The sequence below is a fragment of the Sceloporus undulatus genome, chromosome 3 (assembly GCF_019175285.1).
Source record: "Sceloporus undulatus isolate JIND9_A2432 ecotype Alabama chromosome 3, SceUnd_v1.1, whole genome shotgun sequence".
NCBI lineage: Eukaryota > Metazoa > Chordata > Lepidosauria > Squamata > Phrynosomatidae > Sceloporus > Sceloporus undulatus.
Window position 1 is genome coordinate 191,930,679 of NC_056524.1, and position 24,081 is coordinate 191,954,759.

General features: G+C 38.8%; 1 protein-coding gene across 3 annotated transcripts in view; it reads left to right on the forward strand.

The window, feature by feature from the left end:
- The window catches only part of FAM53B (family with sequence similarity 53 member B), a 170,355-nt gene that overhangs the window by 72,236 nt on the left and 74,038 nt on the right, over positions 1 to 24,081 (forward strand). For all 3 annotated transcript variants that reach the window (XM_042458472.1, XM_042458471.1, XM_042458470.1), the window contains exon 5: positions 9,376 to 10,154. In XM_042458472.1, coding sequence (XP_042314406.1) covers positions 9,376 to 10,154 — 779 coding nt within the window. The remainder of the gene's footprint in view (positions 1 to 9,375; positions 10,155 to 24,081) is intronic.

The following is a 24,081-nucleotide window of genomic DNA, read 5'->3' on the forward strand; positions in this document are numbered from 1 at the left end:
TTATTATTATTATGTTGCACTGTTGGGCAGGTGAGGAAGCCATACTGAAGTAGATTTGGGACATTATTAAAGATACCAAACTGTCTTCGGCAGATTTTGGATCAGATATTCCTTTAGTATGTCAAAATGTCTTGGAAAGATTTGCACAGGTGTTTCTTCTTTGATCAGGTATTCTGTCACAGCAATTGTAAATGTACACAGCTTTCTTAAAATTTGTACTTTAAAAGGCCTCAGTCAACTTGAAAGCTGATAAAATGTTTCAAGGAGCTTGACTAAACTGTGATGCAGGCTGTCCTACTTGAATTAGAGGAAAGTTTGTGAGACATATATAGAATGTGTGGAGCATAAACACATCTGCTTGCAGAGGGTATCATTAGAAGTGTATCTGCTCTTGTAAATTTTACGCAGCTGTTGGCACCAGAGGGGAATCCCTTTTCTGGGTCCCTTCCTTTTTGAAAATGAGATCACTAGAGCCATGGAGCAAAAAACCTCCCTTACAAAAATCCTTATATTCCTTTCATCACATAATTAAGCTTAAGTATAAAGTTTAATAGAGCTTTCCTTGGAGTCAGCTAGAGGGTTTCATTTTGTATTACTGTGAAAATAACTGATTACAACACATTTCTCTTAATTTAAATGTACTCTATTTCTTTCTTGACCAATGATTGGATGCTACTATTCAACAAGTTGGATCAACAGCAAAATGGCTGATATATATTTCCACACTGTAAGATGAGTGCTCCTGTTCAGGACTCCAGCCCATATAGAACAGGATCCTTGTTATGCCGTCCTTGGCGAGTGGAGATGGGAAACCCCCTTTTCTTTCCCAGTCCACTAAAGATGTCTTCTGTTTTGCTGTATGGCACCAGAGGGCTCAAGTTTGGGGCTTGTTGTAGATCCCAGACTTGAATATTTTAGTGCTATATAGTGGCAGTGATGGTTCTGGATGATCTTGTCCTTTCCTTCTGCTTAAAAATCCTTACATACTGCAAGGAAGTTAGTTAAAATAATGAAAAACTTGGCATGAATCTCTAGGATCTTAATGCTCATTCCTTATAACAAATCCTGGCTTATTTCTCTGGCTTGCTGGGCAGAGACAAATCAGAGCTCTCTTCTCTTCTTCTCTTCTCCTAAAGAAACATGTACGCATTAACAAACTTAGGTTCCTTTGTTCATTCCAGGGCGTCACCCAGGTACGTAGAAACTGATACCTTATTTGTTGGTGGTCCTGATTTGTTTCCAAATTAATTGGAACTCAACCACCCAAGTTGGCATTAGATAAATAGAATGCTAAATAGGAAGCGGAGAAGATGCTTCCTTGTCTCCATAGAGTTCACAGCCTAAGAAACTGAGTTATACTCTATGAAATAAATGTGATAGACTTGAGGGGAGTGGCTGGAATTTTAAAATACAATAATTCTGTACAAGTAAAATTCATATGATAAATAAATGTATCTAATATATATGTAGGCAGATTGAATAAAATTACATATGTAGTAGATAATTGTAGCATCAATTGATCCATATTATGTAGTAATTTTCGTTTATTGTTTAATTTGTATTTTTGAAAAATTTTTAAGTAGTCCAATCTTTATCCCATCCTTCTTTCCACTTCCCTTTTATTAGCATTATTAGTCTGTCCAGATCTATCATTTTGAGACATTTCCTTAACCATTCTTCTAAAGATAGAATTAGAATTGGAAGGTATAAACACTATAAATAAAAATATCTCAAAATAAATTTGGATTTACAAAACAAATTAAAAAGGAGGATGAAGAAGGAGGAAAAATAAAAATAGAAAACAAAGCTCGAAAGAAAATCAGATTAGGATAACAGAAGGGAGGGGGAAAGAATGGTATTATTGTAATGTTGAAACATAGGTGAAGCAAAAACTGATCCTATCGATACCAAAATATTGTTTTCTTTTTTCTTTTATCAATGTATTATATTATGTAGACCTGTTATGTAAATAATATTACAAAAGAAAAATCGGAAAATGTACAACTAAACAATCAATAAATAAAGCTCACCAAAAAACAAAACAAAACAAAAAAACAAAAACAAAAAATACACACAAACACACACACACACAAACAAAACCAAGTAAAATTCAATTGAAATATGACTTTAATATACAATAATTCTACACAGCTGGACATTTTCTGTTCTCTACCAATGCCAACTATATCTCTTGTTAGATAAATGAAGGCATGAATGATTTAAATAAATAAATAGTTTAGTCAATCAATCAATGAGCCAATTAGTGGTGTCAAATGAGTGTTTTTGAAAACATATAAAAAATCAACATTTTAAAAATCCAGCAAAATAAAAAGAGATGCTTTGTTTCTTCCAAGGTCTTTTTAAACTCAGTGTTTGTGTATTTGATTGGATATTGATGCTCACATTGCTTCGAAATGCAGAACCATTTTAATGCTGCTGTTCTGATTTCCTATGGTTTTCTTGTTATTGAGAAGTGTTGTCATTTCCTGTTTTAAGGCAAATTGTCAGCAATAATCATATAAGAGAAAAACCGCAAATGCAATGGTTTTAGCTGAACATGAATAAGTAATGCTGAGACATCAAGACAATGTTGCTTGCACAGACCGAGTAGTATTCTCCCATTATAATCTAGGCCTTACTTAGGAGACTTAAAGCTCGTGTATAGCATTGATTCTTTCAGCATTTGACCCTGCTGAGTCATTTGTTTTAATAAAAGTTTTGCATTTCTTGGCTATCTAGCCCTAGATTTTCCTAATAACTATCCAAGGAACCTGCAATACTATTTTTACAGTATAGTGGGTGATTGGAAGGGTGGTTTTGATGTCAGTTTTCACATGATAAAATTGTATTATAAAAGCTTGCATATGTGATCAAGTTACCAAGCTCTGATGTTTGCTTTTTAAAAAATATTTCTGCATACTCTTGTGCTTTAAACACGCAGGGATTTTCCCCCCACAGGACTACTTACTATATGCAATAATCGTTGAGTAAAAGATAATGAATACAGCATGATGGCAGCCTGATTTTGTTCTTCTTCCCTTGCCCATGAAAAACTTTTAGAGCAAAAATATTGCTGACTGCTGCTGAGGGTGGCAGGTCAGATTGTCGTTGTTTCTTTCCAATCATAAGCGCCTGAACCATATGTAGGATCCAAAACTAAGCCTGGTGTCTATTGAAAACATCAATGGCCTTTCACACTACACTACTGTAACACTTGGATCCCATTTTAAATACCATGGTTGCATCCTGTAAAATCCCAGGATATGTAGTTTGCAGAGGCACAATAGCTCTCATGTTAAAAAAAAATCTAAATGCCTAATGAAACTATGACTCCCAGGATTTCATAGGGTAGTACCTTGCTAGTTAAAGTACATTGGGACCTTGTTATCCGCTGGGGTTTGGTTCCAGGGTCCCCCATGTATAACAAAACTCGTGGATGCTCGAGTCCCATTAAGTACAGTTGCAGAGCAAAATGGTGTCCCTTATATAAAATGGAAAATCAAGGTTTGCTATCAGGAATTCATACTTTTTTTTTGGAATATTTTCAAGCCATGAATGCTTGAATCCATGGATAAAAAAATCTGTGCATAAGGAGAGCTGATTTTAGAACCAAGGAACTATAATTGTGTAGGGTGAAAGGCCCTATTATCTCACTGATCAGATGTGCATGCTGTACCAAACGAGGATTCAGTAGAATTTTTGCTTCTATTATACAAACCATAATGTTGGCTTCTCACACCATTTTTCTCTATACAAATATAGAACTCTGATTCTACTTTAACTGCTATGGTTCCAACCTGTGGTGTCCTTGGAATTTTAGTTTCCTGAAGTATTTAGATTTCAAAGTGTTATAATTATGTAGTGTGAAAGACTAAAAAACCATAGAAAATTGGTCAATGGTGTGTGTAATAAGACATCTGAACTGGTAGGAGCTGATACTCTGACTTGTCTGCCCCTCACTAAGCCAGAGAAATAACCTTACAACAAATTTATTTTTCTGGCTTCCTGGGGCAGAGGCAAACTAGAAAGCCAGACTTCCATTCTTTCAAAATGAGCAATAAATAAGCTGTAGACCAAAAGACCTTGGTTTGTTTAACTGTTCCCACTGATATTTGGAGTAATTGATAGTGCACTGCAAGACTCTGATTTATCTACAGTATGACAAGGTACATGTATAACTATATGTTATTATGACATCTGAGCATGTCCATTCTCTAATCCCATTTACACCCACAGCCAGCTGACACAGATCTTTGTATAAATATTTAACCCTTCTATGGCCACAACACTTTCAGTGGAGTGGTGTAATAATCTTATGAAAACAGGCACACAATTTTGGACATCAGGAAGGAATGTAACCATGGTTAGCCAATGATGTCCATAGAAACTCTGACAAGAAAACTCTGGATTACCCGAGAGGGTCAGACAAAGACTGTGGGTTTGGGGGTTGGGTTCAGTTGCAGCAGTTGATTGTGAGTGACAAATGCTTAAATGCTAAAATGGAGACCTCTGGAGAAATGGTAACATTTCATGCAAATGCTTTATAGTGTTTGAGGTATGTGCTGATCCTGGATTACAAATGGGAAAAGAAGATGACTTCTCTCTCTCATCCGCTCCTGTTAAGAGTAATGCCCCCCTGTCCCAGTTGGCCCTTGCAATGTCATCATGTATTGCTTCAAAGGCTCCTTAACTGATAAATATTCATAGTAAGAACACATGTAGATGCACACTCAGAGTTGAATTTCTCTTTATTAAAACCTTCATAATTCCAGTCTCAGTCTAGCATGTGTAACTCCCCCTCCCCATATGACATTTCATTTAGACAGCCCTTTCCTTGATCCAAATTGTTAGGATGATGACATTGAGCTAGAATCAATGCGCAATTAAATCTTAAGACTGGGATTTAAAGAGAGAATGTTCTCAAAATGAAATAATCTCTGTCTTTATTTTTTGCCTCCTGCTGAATAGGATGTTAAGTGAGCTTTCAAATATGGTTAAACCATATTTCATGCATAAGCAGTTTCAGTTCCAATCTTCTGATTTCCTTTGTCTCTTGAGAGAGAGGAGAAAAGTGTGAAATAAAAGGGAGAAAAAAACAGCACTCCCCAATAATAGTGTGCAATCCATTGCCTTTCTCTGCAGCTTTGGTTAGTTACTTAACAAAGCTAATGTCAGCCACATTTAAGTCGCAAGCCTTAATAGCTGTCAACCACAGCAGATGTAGATGAAGTGGTGAAATGAATAAGTAGCCCATGCCGAATTATGATGTAGTTCCAGTTTCAATGTCTTTGCACCTACAAGCCTCAAGCTTTGAGGAGTGGGGGGGAGACTACATGCTCACATCACATATTGTTCAGAGCCTTTCCTGTTCTGTCACAAAAAGTCTAAGCTGTCAGAACAAAAGAATGAAGCTTTAAAATAAGTGCCTGAAGCTGTAGAACTAGTATCGCTGCATGAATATTTTATATTTACAAGTTGCTTTGAATCCACGTCAGGTTACTAAAGATGGTATGAACCTATATTAAAGACTTTTTCATCTCAGAAGGGGAGGGAAACACAAGCTTTAATAAAATTATAATGTTTAAGTCTATTCCCAAAGAAGACAGACTTAAACATATATGTTTCATCATGCAAAGAAGATATGGGTGGATTGTTCTTTAATACTGTGGGCAATTTAAGATGTAATGTTAAATTAGAATTTTGCCCTTCTTTCTTCAGCATGGATATGAAGAGAAGGTTAGAAGCTTTTACTGTTTTTTTAGATTAAGCGCAACTTGCCATGTCATGTAAGCCTGGGCATGCTGTGGCACAGTTCTGTTGAAGCTAGTTGAAACAAGCTGAGGAAGTTTGCTATTGCCTTCTCCTGAGGCTGAGAGCATGTGGCTTGCCCAGTGGATTTCATGGTCACGCTAAGAATCGAACCCTAGCTTCCATAGTCATAGTCCTACACTCAAACTAATATGTTATGTTGGCTCTTTAGTTCTACGTACCTTTCCCTAAATGGCAAATTATGCATATAGTAAAGTAGTGAACAGAGGCATGTGGTGGCTTAGTGATTAAGACACTGACTCTGATGATCTCAAGATCAGTAAATTGCAGTTTGAGATCCAAGCGCCATGTGACAGAGTGAGCTCCAATCACTAGTCCCAGGTTCTGCCAACCAAACAGTTTGAAAGCATGTAAAAGTGCAAGTAGGTGAGTAGATATTGCCTTGGTGGGAAAGTAATAGTGTTCTGTGCAGTCATGCTGGCCAGATGACCATGGAACCATCTTTGACAACACTGGCTCCCATGGCTTAGTAATGGAGATGAACCCCTACAGTCGGACACAACTTGACAACCTTGTCAAAGATGGGGCCTTACCTTTAAAATAGTGAGCAGCAAACTTTCCAAACTGCAAAGCTAGTTGGAAGAGTGAGTGTTGCTCAAGACCATGCTTTTCTCCCACTGAAAAAGTTGAAAGAGAGGTATCCTTTATCCTTTTGCACAGGATTACTTAGGTCTTTTGTAAAATATGACGTCTGGACCTCCAGGGCCATGGCAGCTTGCCAATAAAATTAGCTTCTATTTCTGTTTCTTTTGTCTGGTGACCTGACCTGAGAATGCTCTGTTGGCTGCATTTAATACAGCAGGGGAAATCAGCAGCATCTAAACATAGATGCAATTGTTTTAATGTGTGTTTCTTGCTTTTGCATTGTGTTCATTAAAGTGAGGAAAAATCTGAGTTGCAGACAAAAATAGAAAGGATAGCTTGCGTCTGCGAACAGATCTCAGCATTTTGATCGTTTAGCACTGTGAAAATCTATTTAGAGGTGTCAGTTTAGGAAGGCAACAGATGACATGCATGCAGGTAACATATGTCTAATTGCCCCATAAATATGAACTTTCTGGTTCTGAATATTGTCACATTACTGGAAATAAGTTAACAAGCATTCACTGTTAGCAGGGTATCTATTCCCTAGTCTTGCTTTGATAAATAGAGGCTGAATGGCAACAGGAGATCCTTCAAAATTCAGTGGGGGCACTTGTGGTGGTTGTTATTAACTGCCCTTGAGACAGCCCCCACTCATCATGACCACGTGGGTGAGACATCTCCAAGCCCCCCTATCCTTGACTGCTCTCTTTCCCCAAGTTCTATCCCCCTATCCTTGACTGCTTGTTTCCCCAAGTTGAGCAATCATTTATTAGCTTACTTTTGAACACAATCACATGGAAATCTGTTATTTGCAGTGCATATGTGTCTGTTTGCAAAACCAAGTGATAAACAATTGCTGCAGATAGATTATTTTCTGTCTGTCTTGAACAAGTGCAAATAGAAGTATCCCCTCTTCAAATAAACTAGCATGACTCTATTAACTCAGTGATTTGGACTTGAAGTCTAATTTTTCCACCGTGGGTGTCCACAAGAGATTTACATGAATTCCAGACGGCATAAATGGTTCATGTTTCTGTTCATGTTCCCATGAATTGCTCTTGTGTCCCAAAAGGAGAAGTATGAACAGCATACACGACCCTTTAAACTGCTGCAGTCTTCCTTACCTGTAGCATATATCTAATGGTGTGAATGAGAGAGGAAGACAGATATATAGGGGGGAAATGCAGATACTCAAGAGAACACTGGATTTGGTCCAGACTTAGGCACATGTAGTGGGCTTTATGAAAATGGACTTGTGCGTTTTCCATATGGCAACCAACACTCCATCACCACCAAATGCTGCACAGGATTGGATTACTATCTTGTACAGTTAGGCTGTGGTGCTTGAGGCTGAATGGCAACAGGAGATCCTTCAAAATTCAGTGGGGGCACTTGAGGTGGTTGTTATTAACTGCCCTTGAGACAGCCCCCACTCATCATGACCATGTGGGTGAGACATCTCCAAGCCCCCCTATCCTCGACTGCTCTCCTTAAGTTCTGTAGATTCAGGACCATGACCTCCCTAATTATTATAATTATTATGCTTTATTTATATAGCGCTGTAAATTTGCACAGCACTGTACATACAAACAATAAAATAGATAAGAGTAAACCTTCCCATGGGGTACAGTCCAAGAAATAATAGCATAATACATATAAATAATACATAACAATACAATAAAGGGTTCAATAAAACAGGCAACAAATTAAAAATGTCAAATAGCAAATAATAGTCACGCAATGCCTGAGAACGCTTATCTGAACAGGATGGTCTTCAACTCAGTTTTGAAACTAGTTAAAGAAGTGATGAGCTGTGTTCATGGGGGGAAGGAGGTTTCAGGAGTGAGGGGCAGCAAGTGAAAAGGGACAAATCTGGAACGGGGCAGTGGAAATCCTAGGCTGAGACAGCAGACCTTGACTACCAGAATGGAGGCCCCAAGCGGGAAGATGAGAAGAAAGAAGGTCTGATAAATAAGGAGGGGCCAGCCCATGGACGGCTTTAAAAGTCAGCTACAGGAGCTTATACTGAATATGGAAGGGATGATAATAGAGATATGGTCGGAGCGGTGGGTGGATGTAATAATGCGTGCAGCTGAATGCTGGACAGAAATTAAAGGACAGAGGTGAGAGAGAGGAATCCCTGCCAGAAGGAGGGCTTGAGTCTGGTATGTGGTCTTCCTCTTTTTCTACTGCCTTCCACCTTTCCAAGCATTAATTTCTTTGTTAATGAGTCATGTCTTCTCACGATATGGCCAAAGTACGATAACCTTAGTTTTGTCATCTTGGCTTCCATGGGGGGGGGTTCTGGTTTGATCTGTTCAAGGACCCATTTGCCCCACCAGATTTTTAGAGATCTCTCCCCTTCCCCTCAGCCCCACAGCCTGTTCAGTTCAGCAGGTTTTATGTTACATTTTCAGGGGCCTGCTATACTCTGAGGAGAAAGTGGAGAATTTTCTGCTAGCCACAAAGCATGTGACTAAAGCTACTGTTGCACACTATACAAGATTTATATAGGCTGAATAATACTGTACTGACCACTTGATTTAATATTGCATATTTATTTATCAGCACCACTCTGCCAGTTGTGATTTCCATCCCTGCTAATTTCTAGAACTAAAAGTAAAACCTTGCGTATAAAGTTTTAGTTTTGTTTTTACTGTATATGTAAACAGTTGATTCATTGGAAACACACACAAAAAAGGACTCCTTGCAGCTTAGTTTTTTTCCTTGCTTGTTCTTCAATGTTACCTACTGCTTAAATTGATTAGACAACTAACTTGTGTCTCCCACCATCCTAAATCAGTTACTTGTCAAGCAAAATTCAAATGATTAACTGGTTTATAGTGGACTCTCCCGTAAATTTGTTGGTGTCTTGTGGGAGGAGCGTTAATGATGTGGCAAGTGAAGCATAATACTAATTGGCAGTAATGAATGTATATTATTCTATCATTTCAAAACTAGAAAATGACAGATGGAGAGACCTCAGCAGGAAATGTCCCCTTCAGATCGAGCAGCCAGGCACCAACATTTGGGACTGTTTGCCTGACAAAAGCAAAGAAAGCTGTATATGGCAGAGAGAGACAGCTACCACATGCTCAGTGACCAACTTGATCAAAGATCTCAGTCTCAGCGACCACAGTGGAAACCCCTCTGCACCTCCCAGCAAACGTCAGTGTCGGTCACTGTCTTTTTCTGATGAGATGTCTAGCTGCAGGGCTTCATGGAGGCCTATAGGATCAAAGGTCTGGACTCCTGTAGAAAAGAGGCGGTGTTATAGCGGGGGAAGTGTCCAGCGCTACTCCAATGGATTCACAACCATGCAAAGGAGTTCAAGCTTTAGCCTTCCTTCCAGGTCAAACCCTCTTTTCTCATCTTGTGACCAGTCGGGATTCAGCAACAGATTTGGATGTCAGCCATGCCAGGGAATGAGACAGTCGGCCACTTATGGACAAGCAAGCGATATCTGGGGCAGTGATCACAGTTCCATAGAAAGTGGCAGGACTGACATCCAGCGATCGCTCTCCTGTTCCCACGATCAGATTTCCTTTTCGGAATATTGTCTGCCCTCAGCAAACAGCACACCTGCCTCAACCCCAGAGTTGACAAGGCGTTCCAATGGGCTTTCCAGGAGCCGTTCTCAGCCATGTGTCCTTAATGATAAGAAAGTGGGGGTTAAACGACGGCGACCTGAAGAGGTAAAGGAACAGAGACCTTCCCTGGACCTTGCCAAGATGACCCAGGTAAGATTTGGTAACATCACTGAAGAATGTCTGATTAGGCCAGACATTTAGAAAATACACCAACCATTTATTAACACAACACCATTGAGTGCACATGTAGCAGTATGTTATGCAATGAAAAGCAAGAAGCTGAATGATTGCTTTACTTTTAATATTTAGGATGTAATTATTTGGAGAAGAGGTCGTTGTTGGTTCATTCTTAATAAGTAAGGAGATCCCCCCCACCCTAACAAATTTGATGCTTAGCACCCTGAGCCACCACTCTTTCTGTGTGCAGGACCTGGAAACAAAAAAGTTTCCATAAAGTTAAATGTTTACTTATTTAAGCCTTATTTAATTCATAGTTATTTAACATTAAATTGCTTAATTCTGTTCTACAATTCAGTGCTATTGGTAAAAATATGTTTCTTTCAGTTAGTCAGAATGTGCTTCTGATAGTGGTGTGTGTGTTTTAATCTCATATCATATGAAACTACAGACACATGCTGTGAAGAATGAAGGAAACCTCAAGAATGCGTAGTGTTCACCTGATTTCTGTGCAAATTCTCAAAACAGAGGAGTTCAGAGTTCTGGTTTCAAGCAGCCTGGGTTTCTGTAATTTTCCATTCTGTTAGCATGTTTCATTTTCGATTGCAAAAAGAGAAGGTAAAAATTTCTTCTTCAGTTGGAAATGCAAACAGTGAGCAAATAAAAGATCTGAAGGGCCTATCAGGAAGCATGTTGAGCCACTGAATTCTAAACTTTCAGACCCTGTTTGCAAGGTAAGTGCACAACTTTAAAAGTGCACAACATGTAACTATATTGCAATAACCCCTTCAAAGGACAGTATCCCAAACCAGCTTCATTTTCTTATCTAATCAAAAGTTTTATGATTCAGCATTTATTTTGTCAGCAATTTTACAAGTATATACTTGTTGATAGAATAATGATACCTTTGTGTGGGACAGAGATAAATTATGGTTTAAAGATCTTATAGCTTCTCCCACTTCACTTCACTACCCACAGTGGGATATTAACCCTGCTTTTCTGGCATAATTCCTGGTTTTACTTTACTGTTGACTATTTGCCAAAAAACATTTCTAACCCCCAACCCTCCTCTTCAGTTTCCACTAGCTATAATGTTCCTCTCAACACTGTTAACATTGGCAGTATGTGCTTAAAACAGCTGTTGCATCTTGATGAAGATAGAATCCTTTCCTATTGTGCATAGTATCTTGAATTACTTTGTACTTGGGGGCCTTCTTAATAAACAATGCCACATGAATCAGGTACAGCTGATTAGAAAGCTTCACTTTATTTTCCCTTACCTGACATAATTACATTGAACAGTAGAAACACATTTATTTTCCTTTTTTATAAGAACATGATGCTTTGTAATAGTTTAAGACTCTGGGGCAGATTGAATAGGTTTATTTTCTTTAGTGTTTGAGGGAGTGCTTTTTTCATTTTCTGGAGAATTTTGATAGATAAAAAGCATAAGGAAATACCATGTTTGGGTGACTCCAGGGGGAAATGGTACATTATACTGCTCTGCAGTTCCCCTTTGAAAATGTGTGTCAATGAAATGTAATATGCTACGCTGTTTTTATTAGCTAATAAACTGGATAGGTAGTAAAAACAACCTTATTATATTTTATGAGTCCCAAGTTGAAATCACACAGCTAACATCACTGAAGGTCTTTTCATTTTCTTCTCCGTGTGGAAACAGTTCAAAATATATAGTTATGTATGCATTTTTGTAGCCAGGTATATCTAGGTTTTTTCATTTGCTCCAGTCTGGTATCCAAGGAAATGGTAGAAGTTAGAAGCTGAAGATTTAAAGGACCTCTGAATGAAACAAACCACTGTGGTTGGTTTAGCTTTTCACCAACAGGGCTCCTATTACATGACATTAAAGCAGAGTGTGGGAGGCTTAGAATTGCTATAGAATTATAAACTATTCTGAGTTGTGTGTGACATGCTGGAACAAAATTAAGTGTCAGTGATTTTGCTACCACATGTGCCTCCTGAAGTTGCTATGGGATGTGAAAAATTGCTAAAGGTGATGGAGGGAGAGTAATCTTCAACTGCTACCTCATTTACCTCCATGGAAATTACCACTGCTAGGAATTAAAGATTATGGATGAAATTGTGGCTAAATTAGTTGAACTTTTGTTCCAGTGGGGACTAAATAGTCATTATTTGAATTCCATTGATTTCAAATGGAAAAAATAAAGCTATCTGTCAAGATCACAACCAAGAGGTTCAGCTTGTCAAATCACTGCTCATTAACACTTAGTCATACTTTTGAGCCTTCGTATTCACAGATTTAAGCATCTACAGCTTGAAAATATTTGAAAAATATATAAATTCTAAAAAGTAAACCTTGATGTAGCCATTTTATGTAAGGGCACCATTTACCCACATTAATTTTCACTTGTGTTGCCACTTAATTATACTCTTTTGCTCTAGCAACTTCTATATGCACATTGTTCAGCATAGAGGGGCTAGGTCACAAACTCCTCTTTTAATTAGGCCAAAGTAACTAATATGTGGGAAGTGCATTTGTTCCCCCCCCCCTGGTGTGTTTGTGTGTGTTAACCAAAATGCTGCCATTATTAGTTGTACAGTGGATCAGAATAGTGTGGGTATATATATGTTTCCTTGAAACCAATCACCCTGATTAAATTTTTCATTCCTCAGATGATTTCCTCTCTGTAGGTGGTTTGGAAAGGAGGTGGTTCAGATTGGAAAACAATCCATGGGGATAAGTTTAATCAGCCTTCCTTTCCCACATTGATGTGTTCATTGTAGTACAGCCCTCCAGAGGTGCATTTCAGTTCAAAAAGCAAAGCGCCAAGAGCCCACTCATATCTTCTCCACTATGACCATGAGTAAGACCAAAATGTATTGAAGCTTAATCCAAACAAGATAGAAGCACTATTGGTGGGGGACTGACTAAAGATTGGTTGTGTTGGATAGGGTTGCACTTCTCATTAAAGATCAGGTATATAATTTGAGGATACTCCTTTACCAAAAAAATTGTTTGAAGCATTTAATGATGAGATCACTTTCTTCCAGCTCTGGTTGGAACATTTTCCATGACCCTTCTTTTCCACAATCATCCATGGAACTTGAATAGAATTTACATGGAAACTGGAACTTTTCATGTTCCTTCATGCCCCAGTACCTTCAGATTATGTGTGTCATTTCAAGTTGCCTGTTGATTTATGGTGACCCCCTGAATTTCACAGTGTTCTCTGAGGCAAGGAATACTCACAACACTCACTGAAATTTTACTGACAGCACCTGGTAATCCTTGGCATTTCCCATCCAAGTACTAACCACGGCTGACCATGCTTAGTTTCAAAGATCAGATAGTATCTTGTGCCTTTATGGTACAGTCAGCCTTCCGTATCCAAGGATTCTTTATCCATGGATCCAACACATTCTCTCTGCTGCCGTGTATTGCCAAAATTTAGTAATGCACCACAACTGGAAGTGGAGAAAATCCAACTTCTAGTTAGCTGAAAAACATTTTTTTAATTAAAAGAAAAGATGCTAGGGAGTGGCTCTGGAAAACATGAATTTGCTTTTAATACAATGTAGATTATACCTCAGCAGTCAATGAATGGAGTGCAAAAGTTGTTGGGGAGGATGTGTGCATGCACGTTGCTCCCTCAGTTAGATATTTCACAACTTCTTTCGCTAGTGATTTTAGTGCTTTGTTCAACTGAGTCCAAAAGTAAGTAAGTAAATCAGCAATTCCCATATTATCTTGGAAACAGAACTTGTGTGCCATGCTAACATCTGAGCACTTATAGCAACTTCAGTATAAGTGCTGTTTTTACACTCTAAATATTTGTTGAATTTGAATGTATCCTCAAACAAGGGGTAGTGTGCGATATCTCACAGTGGCAAAGAACAGCATAATAGGCTCTTGCTGTACAAAATGGTGCAAAATCTTACTTATCACATTTTTTGAGCCAACTTCTTTTGTATCAGCCTTGTGCAATCTCAACATCTCTGTGGAGGAATTAAATAAATTAGCTCCAAATGGTGAATCTTAACATGATGGAATGCTACAAGGAAGCATTCAGGCAATGCAGACTTCCATGTAATTGTAATTATGATCAGCCTTTTCCAGCAAATGAAGCTGTTTTAATGAAATGCAGAAAAATTGGTCACATTCTTCTAATTTGTACTAAAAGCTATCTTGGTAATGCTTCCTCTACAACGTCTTGTCTTAAAACTACCTTTGGGAGGATCAGAAAACATTTTTCATTCCAGGATAAGCTAAAACCAATTAGGATTTCTTTAAAAAAAACATTTAAAAGAGGGTAGCTAAAAGTGGTTATGGTTAACACGTGATTGGATTGGGGGAAAGGGGATAGAAAACAGTTGTTTGCTTTTTTTTTTTAACAAAGATGCTAAAATTAAATGATATTTTATTCCTTTATTCATAGCATGCTTATATTACGCACACACACAGAGGTGTTGACTTCACTCAGAGGATCCATTCCCACTGAAAGTAGTGCTTGACTATGTTATTACTGAACTCGTATTTGAATAGCTAGTCTAGTTTCCTGGAAAATCATTAAGCCCCCAATTTGAGTGTTCCCTCTGTCATAACTAGTGGTTGACCTCAATTAAGCCACAGCTTCTCATTGTCACTCCAGTCACACAATATGGCAATGATAATAAAGATTGATTGATGCTTGCCATTCATGTGTATGTGTGAATGTTTTAAGGAAACAATATAAAAACAAGCATTATAAAAACCATAATGTGTTTATATGCTTTGCAGTGCAGTATATCATAAGTACACTGCAAAATGAAGGGAAATGGGAGAATGAGAAATATTAGCAGCTACAAATTGTGGCTGTCAGGTTAGTATAGTCTCATAGCTAATACAGTTGACTGGCAGGACACTTGTAAAATTTTTTTTTAATAAATACACTGCTAAATCTCTTGCACTATTATGCAGTTTAGTCCAGTATTAGACAGAACAGTTGGCTAGATGGACTGTTAGTTTGGTCATGTAAGCCAACTTTGAAAGGTCCAGGACCAATATTCCATACATACCCCAGGCCCATTTCAGAATGTACCATCCATCCTACTAAAGCCGGGAGGGCTACAAATTCACTTCTGATTTCAAAACCCTAAATAATAAATAAATAAATGTTACTTTTTATACCTTATTATTGTTGGTGTGTGCCTTCAAGTAATTTTTTACTTATAGCAATCGTAAGGTGAACATTTCATATGATTTTCTTGGCAGAATTTGTTCAGAAGGAATTTGTCTTTGCATTCATCTGAGGCTGAGAGAATGTGACTTGCCCAAAAACACCCATTGGGTTTCCATGTTCAGGCAGGAATTTGAATCCAGGTCCCCAGAATCCTAATCCAGCACTCAAATCACTGCACCACATTACATCTATTTTTATACCTTGTACTTTACTTTTAAAAATCAGAACAAGGAGAATTGTGCTTCCTGTGATGTGATTGTCTTTGTTTAACAACAACAAAAAGTAGGATTTGGAGGGAGCTCCATGTGTCTCAAAAATGAGTGAGGATCCCCATATACAGGTCATGTGTTGCTCACTCTTTCTGTAAATCCTGATATTTAGGGCTTTGTGTAGCCCATGATTGGCATGAACCAGAAGTGATCCAACATGCAAAGCCTTTTTGAAAGATTGGGTAGGCTTATCCCTATGATACTATGTTTCTGCACATGTGTGCATGCTGTCCTGACACTAACCGGGACAACTATTATACACAGCTGTGTTGTTGTGCAAGAACTATAGAATCATGTTTATGTAGTGAAAGATTACATATCAGTGAATAAGGATTTTTATAAGTACCCTGGAAGCAGCATAGGGAAGCCATTTACAGTTAGTGGTGAAAAGTAGGAATTGTGCCTAAGGCAGTAGACTAATTTAGGAGACTAGACCTCTCATTCTCATTTCTTGCTTAAATATCTTTTTCTGTCCAGAGGCAAATTGCTCAGCTTTTTCAACTCCTCAGAGGATTGCTGTGAGTCTGAGCCTATTGTTATTTCTAAGTATTAGTGTAATTCTTAGAAAGTTGGTGATGTATGAAATAATTAAATCACAGTATTAAAAGGCAGCATTCTTTTTAAAGAATCTAGCAGATAGGAAATGGAAGGAGAGAAAAACTAGAGTATAATTTTCTGTTGCCCAGTCATCTTGATGCTAATATAAAGCAAAGTTCAAGTATCTTGGAAAACAAAGTGTTGATTACTAGGTGTCAGTAGGGGTTTCTCAGAAACAAGTCACGTCAGACCACTCATCTTTCCTTTTTTTGACGGTGGTATTGGTTTGGTAGATCACATGAATACTATGGAAACAGTGTATCTTGTTTCAGCAAAGCAAGCTACCCAATTATGTTGACAAGATGATAAAATTAGTTAGATTCACATCAGGTTGAACATCTGCAGTACACAAGTGTTAATGAGTGTGTTAGGATTCTTCTTTAAGGAAATCTCAAGTAGAGTGCCTCTAGTCTGTAACCGGTATTCTTCACTGTGGCAACTTAATCCAAACTAACAAGATGAGATTCAGCAGATAGCGGAAGGATAAATTGGGGGTGACCTGGGCTGGCAACAGTACATGTGAAAAGGACATAGGTGCCTCAGCTAAATTTGAGCCAGTGACCTAATGTGGTTGCTAAAAAACTAATTTAAATCTTAGGCTGCATTAAGGGAAAACATAGTGTCCAGCACTGTATATACATAGTTATAGCAGTTAGATACCAGTTTACCTGCCCTGGTCCTTTCCTAAGGAAACCTGGGATTTGCAGTTTGGTGAGGTACTTGGAATTCTCAGCTTGCAAACTTTGACACTGTTGCTCAGAGGAATGAACAAGAGTTCTCTGGCACATAATTCCTAGGTCTTCATACAAATTCCAGGTTTCCATAGGATAGATCCATGTCAGTTAAAGTGGTCTGATACTTGCATGGTCATGTGTTGTGTGACTTCATGTCATTTCTGACATGGCAACTCTAAGATGACCCTATAATGGGTTTTTCATGGCTAGATTTGTTCAGAGGGGGGTTGCCTTTGCCTCCCTCTGAGGCTGAGAAAGCATGACTTTCCCATTGTCACCCAATGGGTTTACATGGCTGAGCATGGATTCAAACCCTCATCTCCAGAATCATAGTCCATCACACTGGTGATGTAATGTAGATATAGTCAAGGTCAGAAGAAGTAATAGTGCCCCTCTATTGTGCCTTAATGAGGTCCCATATACAGTACTACGTCCATTTCTGGGCACCACATTTTAAGATGGATACAGATAAAATGGGATGTGTCCAGAGGAGAGCAACCAGGCTGATAAGTGATCCAGAAGCCAAGAACTATGAGGAAAAATTGAAAGAGCTGAGTATGTTTATCATGGTGAAGGAAAAATTAAGTAGCTGTGTTAAATGGATTCCAAATAAGTGAAAGGCTGTCATGAAGAAGATGGGGCAGATTTGTTATTTGCTGTTCCAGAGGGCAGGACTAGAACTAACAGGTGAAAACAGGAAAGAAGTGGGTTTCAGCCACACATTGAGAGGAATTCGTAAACAGCGAGAACTATCTAGCTAGAAGTAGGATAGATTGCCATAAGGATTTGTGTGTTCTCCTTCTCTGGAAGTATTCAGTGTTTCAAGCCCTGCTGTCAGAGATGCTGTAGATGCACCTTGCAATGTAGAGCCTGCATTGATCTTCAGAGTTCCTTCTAATTTTATCTCCTGTGTAGATGTGTTCATCTAAAAGAAGTAACATGAATACTATATAATTGGAACAGTATGCTTTTCTACCAATTTATGATGGGGCAAAGATGTGAAAACAATCGTAAAAGAATTTACAGGCATACCTCAAGTAATAAAGCCTCTGACAAAGAAATTCCTTTTTACAAAGTCTTTTTATGCCCACCCAACTACTGTCATTTCCTCCTTGTCCTCTGTTTTGTTAGAATTTTTTTAAAGTAGCATTGTCGCTGAGAGGATGGTGAAGGAGAGCCAGAGAAACACATACATTCGATACTGGGCTGCAGCAGCATGTCTGCAGCAAACAATGCAATAAAAGCTGAGCTGGGAGGGAAATGGGATTCTGCTCCAGCTGATCCTATAGCAGCTGTATGTGACTGTGTACAACAGGCAAGGTAAACAGAAACTTCCTTGAGAAACCCTTACTGGATATGTGTGAACAGCAAAACAGAGAAAAGGGGGAAGTAGTTGGTCCATCATAGTGTAGTGGACTATGACTCTGAAGACCAGGTTAGATTCCCCACTCAACCATGGAGATCCACTGGATGATCTCAGGGTAGTCACACAGTCTCAGTCCTGGAAAATGCCATAGTAGGGTCGACTTAGGGTTGCCATAAGTTGGAAATGACTTGAAGGCAACAACAACAACAGCAAGAAGAAGAGATGAGCCTCCCTCAGTACCTCCCCTCAGCATGGTTTAAGAAATATAATTTTTTGTTGCATTGCTCTTCTTTTCAGTAGTGTTATCTCTATTCTTCCCAGGTTATTTCTGCCTCTGATACCAAATTTTCTGTTAAAGATGTCATGTCCAGGGACACATCTGCTGTGTTAATTGAGGTGTACCTGTACTGATGAAGTCAGAATATCATCCCATGTTAACAAAATTCTGGTCCCTGAATTGGAGGGGACAAAAGAAGCTGCCCTATACTGAGTCAGACCATTGGTCTACCTAGGCCATGACTGTCTGCTCTGACTGGTAGCAAATCTCCAGATCTTTACTATCTAATTTATTTCCAGTAAATAATAATATTAACCATCTAGCAAGTATCAGCATCCAACAAGGAATTTATGGCTGCATCTAAGAAGTTCTTTGTTTAGACTGACAGAAGTCAGAATGGAGCATAATCCCCGTATAGTTTGTGGGTGCCAAATATGCTGAATCCGTACACCTAAAGTTGGTAGTAGCACAGTGAGGAATAGAGTTGGTCTGTTGCTTGCTGCATGTGCGCATGCGCGCACACACACACACAAAATCCTGCCCACAATTTAACTTGTATGTGCAACAGTCAAGTTATTTTTCATGTCTGGCTCCAAAACTCAACCCTGCTCACTTTCAGAATACTAATTTGGCTTTTGGATGTGCCCAGTAAGTTTGCTTAGTAATTCATCCACATGCTGTTGGTTTCTTTGAGCACCAAAGGAAGAGCCTGGTGATTCTACTTCACAAAACATGCTACTTACAGTTCTTACACTCCTGAAAAGGCCTCCATATGCAACTGACCTCATACACCTAGGCTTATTCCTCTGAAGATAACTAATTGGGATGTATCCAGCGTTTTGATATGGTTGTGCACATGGCCTTTCTCAGAAACCTATCCCATGAGCCCCAAACATTATCCAACTGGCTCTTAATGCCTTTGCTACTCTGAAAAGCATTTTGTTAGAAGGGACTTGAGGATGAATTGTGCAAATATCTATAGCTCCTGTAGGGACGTCCTCTCCTGCTGCCCCCTACGGAGGAAGAGAAAGGAAGGCTGCCATGTCCTTTGAACACTGAAAAGCTTTCAGCCTAAAAATATGTGTGTGAGAAACCCTGTACCCAGGCCAGTTTAGGTATTCAAAACCTCCAGTGGCGTATACAACACTCCACTTTGGCATTTGAGGAACTGTAAGTGGGGTTTTGTATTTTGTTTCTTTTTGTTCATGCAACAGCAGAACAGCTGCTCATAGAGCTTCCTTCTCCTCTCCTATTTTGTGGGTTTTTTTTTCCACTGTTTTAATCCCTGACATCAATCAAGCCATAACACTTAAAAGGGCACAAAAGCTCAATTTGTTCTAGTATTGTCCTTGACATGCTTTTCTCCTCTTGTGGATGCAGGAGTATAGAGTTGTAATGCAGTGTAAGAGAATTACATTAACCTCTCCTAGTTACAGAATGAAGAAAGAAGGTAGAGTGCTAATTCCTTTAAGAGGGCAGTTAAGTATCTAAAACGACTTAATTTGCAGTTTTTGCTGTTCACACAGATGAAATGAGAGGCATTTTAGTTCATCAAATATTTGTATGTTCTGGGTACCCAGCCCCCATTGTCACTACTGGCCCAAAGTTTGCTGAGGCAGGATAATATCCAGTAGCTTGATGTAATGTGGATATTAGTAGAGTTGTTGTGTAAGTTGTCAAATTTTAGAGCAAGGCCAAAACTAGAGCTCAGAAACAGCATACTTTTGTGAAGTCTATGAAGACGGCAGCCACAGAAGCTGGGGAAACATCAGGAAGAAACTCTTCTAGAACATGGCCACATAGCCTGAAAAACCCACAAAAAGCTAAGCACACTTTTGGATTGTAAATTCCAGAATCCCTAACCAGCATGGCCATTTTTCCACGCTTTGGCAAAAACTTTATCAGGCAAGCTGGGTCAGGAAGATTAAGTTGTTAGGAGAAATAAAAATAAAGGACACACAGAGACAGTAAAACCCAAGTATGAAACATCACTTGCTGTGACTTGAGGTTATACATTTTTCTGTTCCCCACTTTATGGTCCTGACATATCAAGCAGAAATCTAGTTCATGTATCCATGAGACACAAAATCCACCAATGGGCAATACTTTTATTAGGAGTGACCAAAATGTCAAAAGTTACATGAGCTTTGCTATTTACTCTTGGGATTCAGATCCCTATTTCTCCTTAATGATTGTGAAGAAATTAGTATCGGGGACGTTGGTCTCAGTTCTTTCTGGATGATCTGTTCCACCATGCTACCCTGAACACAGAAGATTATGTCTGATTTCTGGAACTAAGCAGGGTTGGGCCTGGTTAGTATTTGCGTGAAAGAGCATGGGAATCCCAGATATCATCAGGAAAGAACTATGCCTGAGACCCTGGAGAGCTTTTGCCAGTCACAATGGATAGATATGAGAGGGTGGGGAATATGAGGCCTGTGAGCAGTCCATACCCCACTTTTTAATTTTAAAAGGGTGGTGGTTCATGGGTTTGGGAGATCCAATGCCCATGGACCACTTCTTTTTAAAATAATATTCCAGATGAGAAATGTCTCCAGACTGTCAAAATTGCTGCAAAACACAACAATTTAGCTTGTTTTACCCTAAAACTAAGGAACCCTCTCCCCTCCAGTAATATAAAGAAAATTGGTTAAATTTCAGATTGGGTCAGATCAACTGTACCTCTTGTACATATGCACTTCTGGGCTAGATGAACCAGAGTTGTGACAGGTTTTTTACGTTCAGGTTCTATTTTACAGTCTAAAATAAAGGTTTGTTACTCTTAACATGCAGAGTAAGACAATTAAAGGATCAGCAGTCAAGAGTATCTGCTGAGCAGAGAAATTTTTGAAGATCAAACAGTTGATGAGTACAAAAGTTGCATGTTGCTTGCAACAGGAAACACATGAAAAAGAAGGTCTTTCTATCTTGTCGTAATGCTTAAATTTTCAGATCTTTTACCAATAGAGAGTACAAGCTGATCTCCTGGCTCCCTCAACCCATTCTTGTGATGTGGGAAAACTGTGTGAGTACTGGGAGTGGGGTGTTTATTGTGGTGTTGTGCTTAAAAATAAGTATCAAAGCTAAGAACAAACATCTTAACATAATACATACTTGATTTGACCGGATTCAGAGTGGGTGTTAATTGCTTCACTCTGACCAAAAGTTAAACAATTCTGCCTTTGAAAGGAAGACACAGCAGCCTAAGGTAATGTGGTTTACAAAACAGTAAAATAAAAGCACCAGCAAAAATTATGTTGTAGTACAACTTGAATATATTAACCTCACTGCTGCTCAACATAATGATAGCAATGTTTTGTAATTCGTTGGAAGATTTAATTGCATAGAGATCAAAGTGGAAGAAAGCAATGCGAGAACTTCTAATGTTAGTATAACATATTGCCTCTAAGAAATAAAAATGTCATTATCCAACCCCCAGTGATGTTGGTCATTAAATACATTGCTATCTGCTAATTTGACTGTCATTCTCATTCACGTTCAGAATGATCCTAAAAATGTCAGGATACTCCTGAAAATCAGCATCATACCCCAAAATAAAGACTAGATTGAACTTCTTCAAAATAAAGAAACATCCTGGTTTTTAAGGTCTGGAGATCAAAATATGAAAATCTTTGTACTCAGAAGATTATATCCCTGTTAATGCAAACCATGGAAAAGTCAATTGAATCACCATGCTGGTTGTGAAATTCTGGGAATTGCAATCCAGAAAGTAACTTTCTAGAGCCCTGCCCTATTCCAGTGCATCAGGTATTTGTTTCCCCATTCCTTTCAATAAAGGGTTCAGTTCTCTCTCATTGATCATTAAGGAGCAGCAAGAAACCTTGTTTTCTGTTCCAGAAATTTGGGAACCTTCCATCCCATTATAAGAGATCTGTGAAATATTCTGAATCTCTCAGTTAATAAATATTGTTCAGTTACAAAATGACATTTGATTGAGTCCAAAACAGGCAGAACCAAAAGGGAGGCAAGCCTAGTATAGAACTAAATATTAAACTTTTTGATAGCTTAATGGTTTCAAAAGTGGCAAACCTATCTAGATTTTTCATAAAGAGCCAGTATGGGGTAGTGGTTTGAGTGTTGACTTAATGTCTGGGAGGCCAGAGTTCAAATCCCTGGTCAGCCATGGAAACCCAGTGGGTAGCCTTGAGCAAGTTATAGTGTGTCAGCTTCAGAGGTAGGCAGTGGCATACCCCTCTGAAGAAATCTTGCTAAGAAAGCCTATGGTAGATTTGCCTTAGGGTTGCCATAAGTCAGAAATGACTTGAAGGCATACAGTAACAATAGTCTGCATTTAGTTCCTTGATGAACATAAATAAACCTTTGCATGCAGAACCATGGTAGTCATTGCGTAAATGCCGGCACTGTCATGTGCACCTTCTGTACTTGAGCTCATCTGCCAGGTTAGTGATGGAATATAAGGCCTGGGGGGGGGGGGAGGCAAGGCATATTCCAAACAAAATAAATAAATAAGCTTTGTAAAATGTTATTTTGCTTGTCTATGCCTGCTTTATCCATCACATTGTAACTGAGGCAAGTCCCCCAATGCAAACAAAGTTTATGTTTCCCCATATTTGTTGCCTAACTACTACAAAGTGTTTTTTCCACAGCCTGAGGAGATAATCTAGGGAGTGAAAAATCATGTCAAGCTGTAAAAAAAGCTTAGACTGAAAAGAAATACTGATATACCTCACTTAGCTGTGAAGTATACTTCATTTTGATGGTCAACTTGGTGTAGTGATTTGAGTGTTTGAATACAACTCTGGAGATCAGGCTTGGAATCCGCACACAGCCATGGAAATCCACTGGATTAGCTTGGAAAGTCACACACTTACAGACTCAGAGGAAGGCAAAGGCAAACTCCTTCTGAACAAATCTTACCAAACAAACAAACAAAACCTAATTCCACTGTGATAGGCTTCATTTTAGGGTTGCCAGAAAATGGAAACAACTTGAGGGCACACAGCAACAATAATACCTCACATAATGAAGTAGACTTATTTATTTATTTTCTGTGCTGCCTTTCTCCCTTGAAAGGGACCCAAAGTGGCTCACAAATAAAAATCCTAACAAACATATTACAATAAAACAATTAAAAACATCACCTAAAAACAGTATAAAATTACAAACATTAAAACTACAATACCCACACCATATAACAAACACCCCATGTACAAGCCATTCCATGATTACACATTAAAAGCTTGCCTGAATAAAACTGTTTTTGCTTGTCAATGAAAAGCAAGCAGGGAGGGAGCGGCCAACCTTGCTTCTTGCGGAAGGGCATTCTAGAGGGCAGGAGCAGTCACTGAGAAGGCTCTCGTATCTCACCAGGCAAGCCTTTGATGGTGGTGGGACCGAAAGCTCCGCACCACTGAGCCCATCTCCCAGAACGTCGCGGGGCGGAAGGACCGCCCCTTCCGCCCCACACATCAATA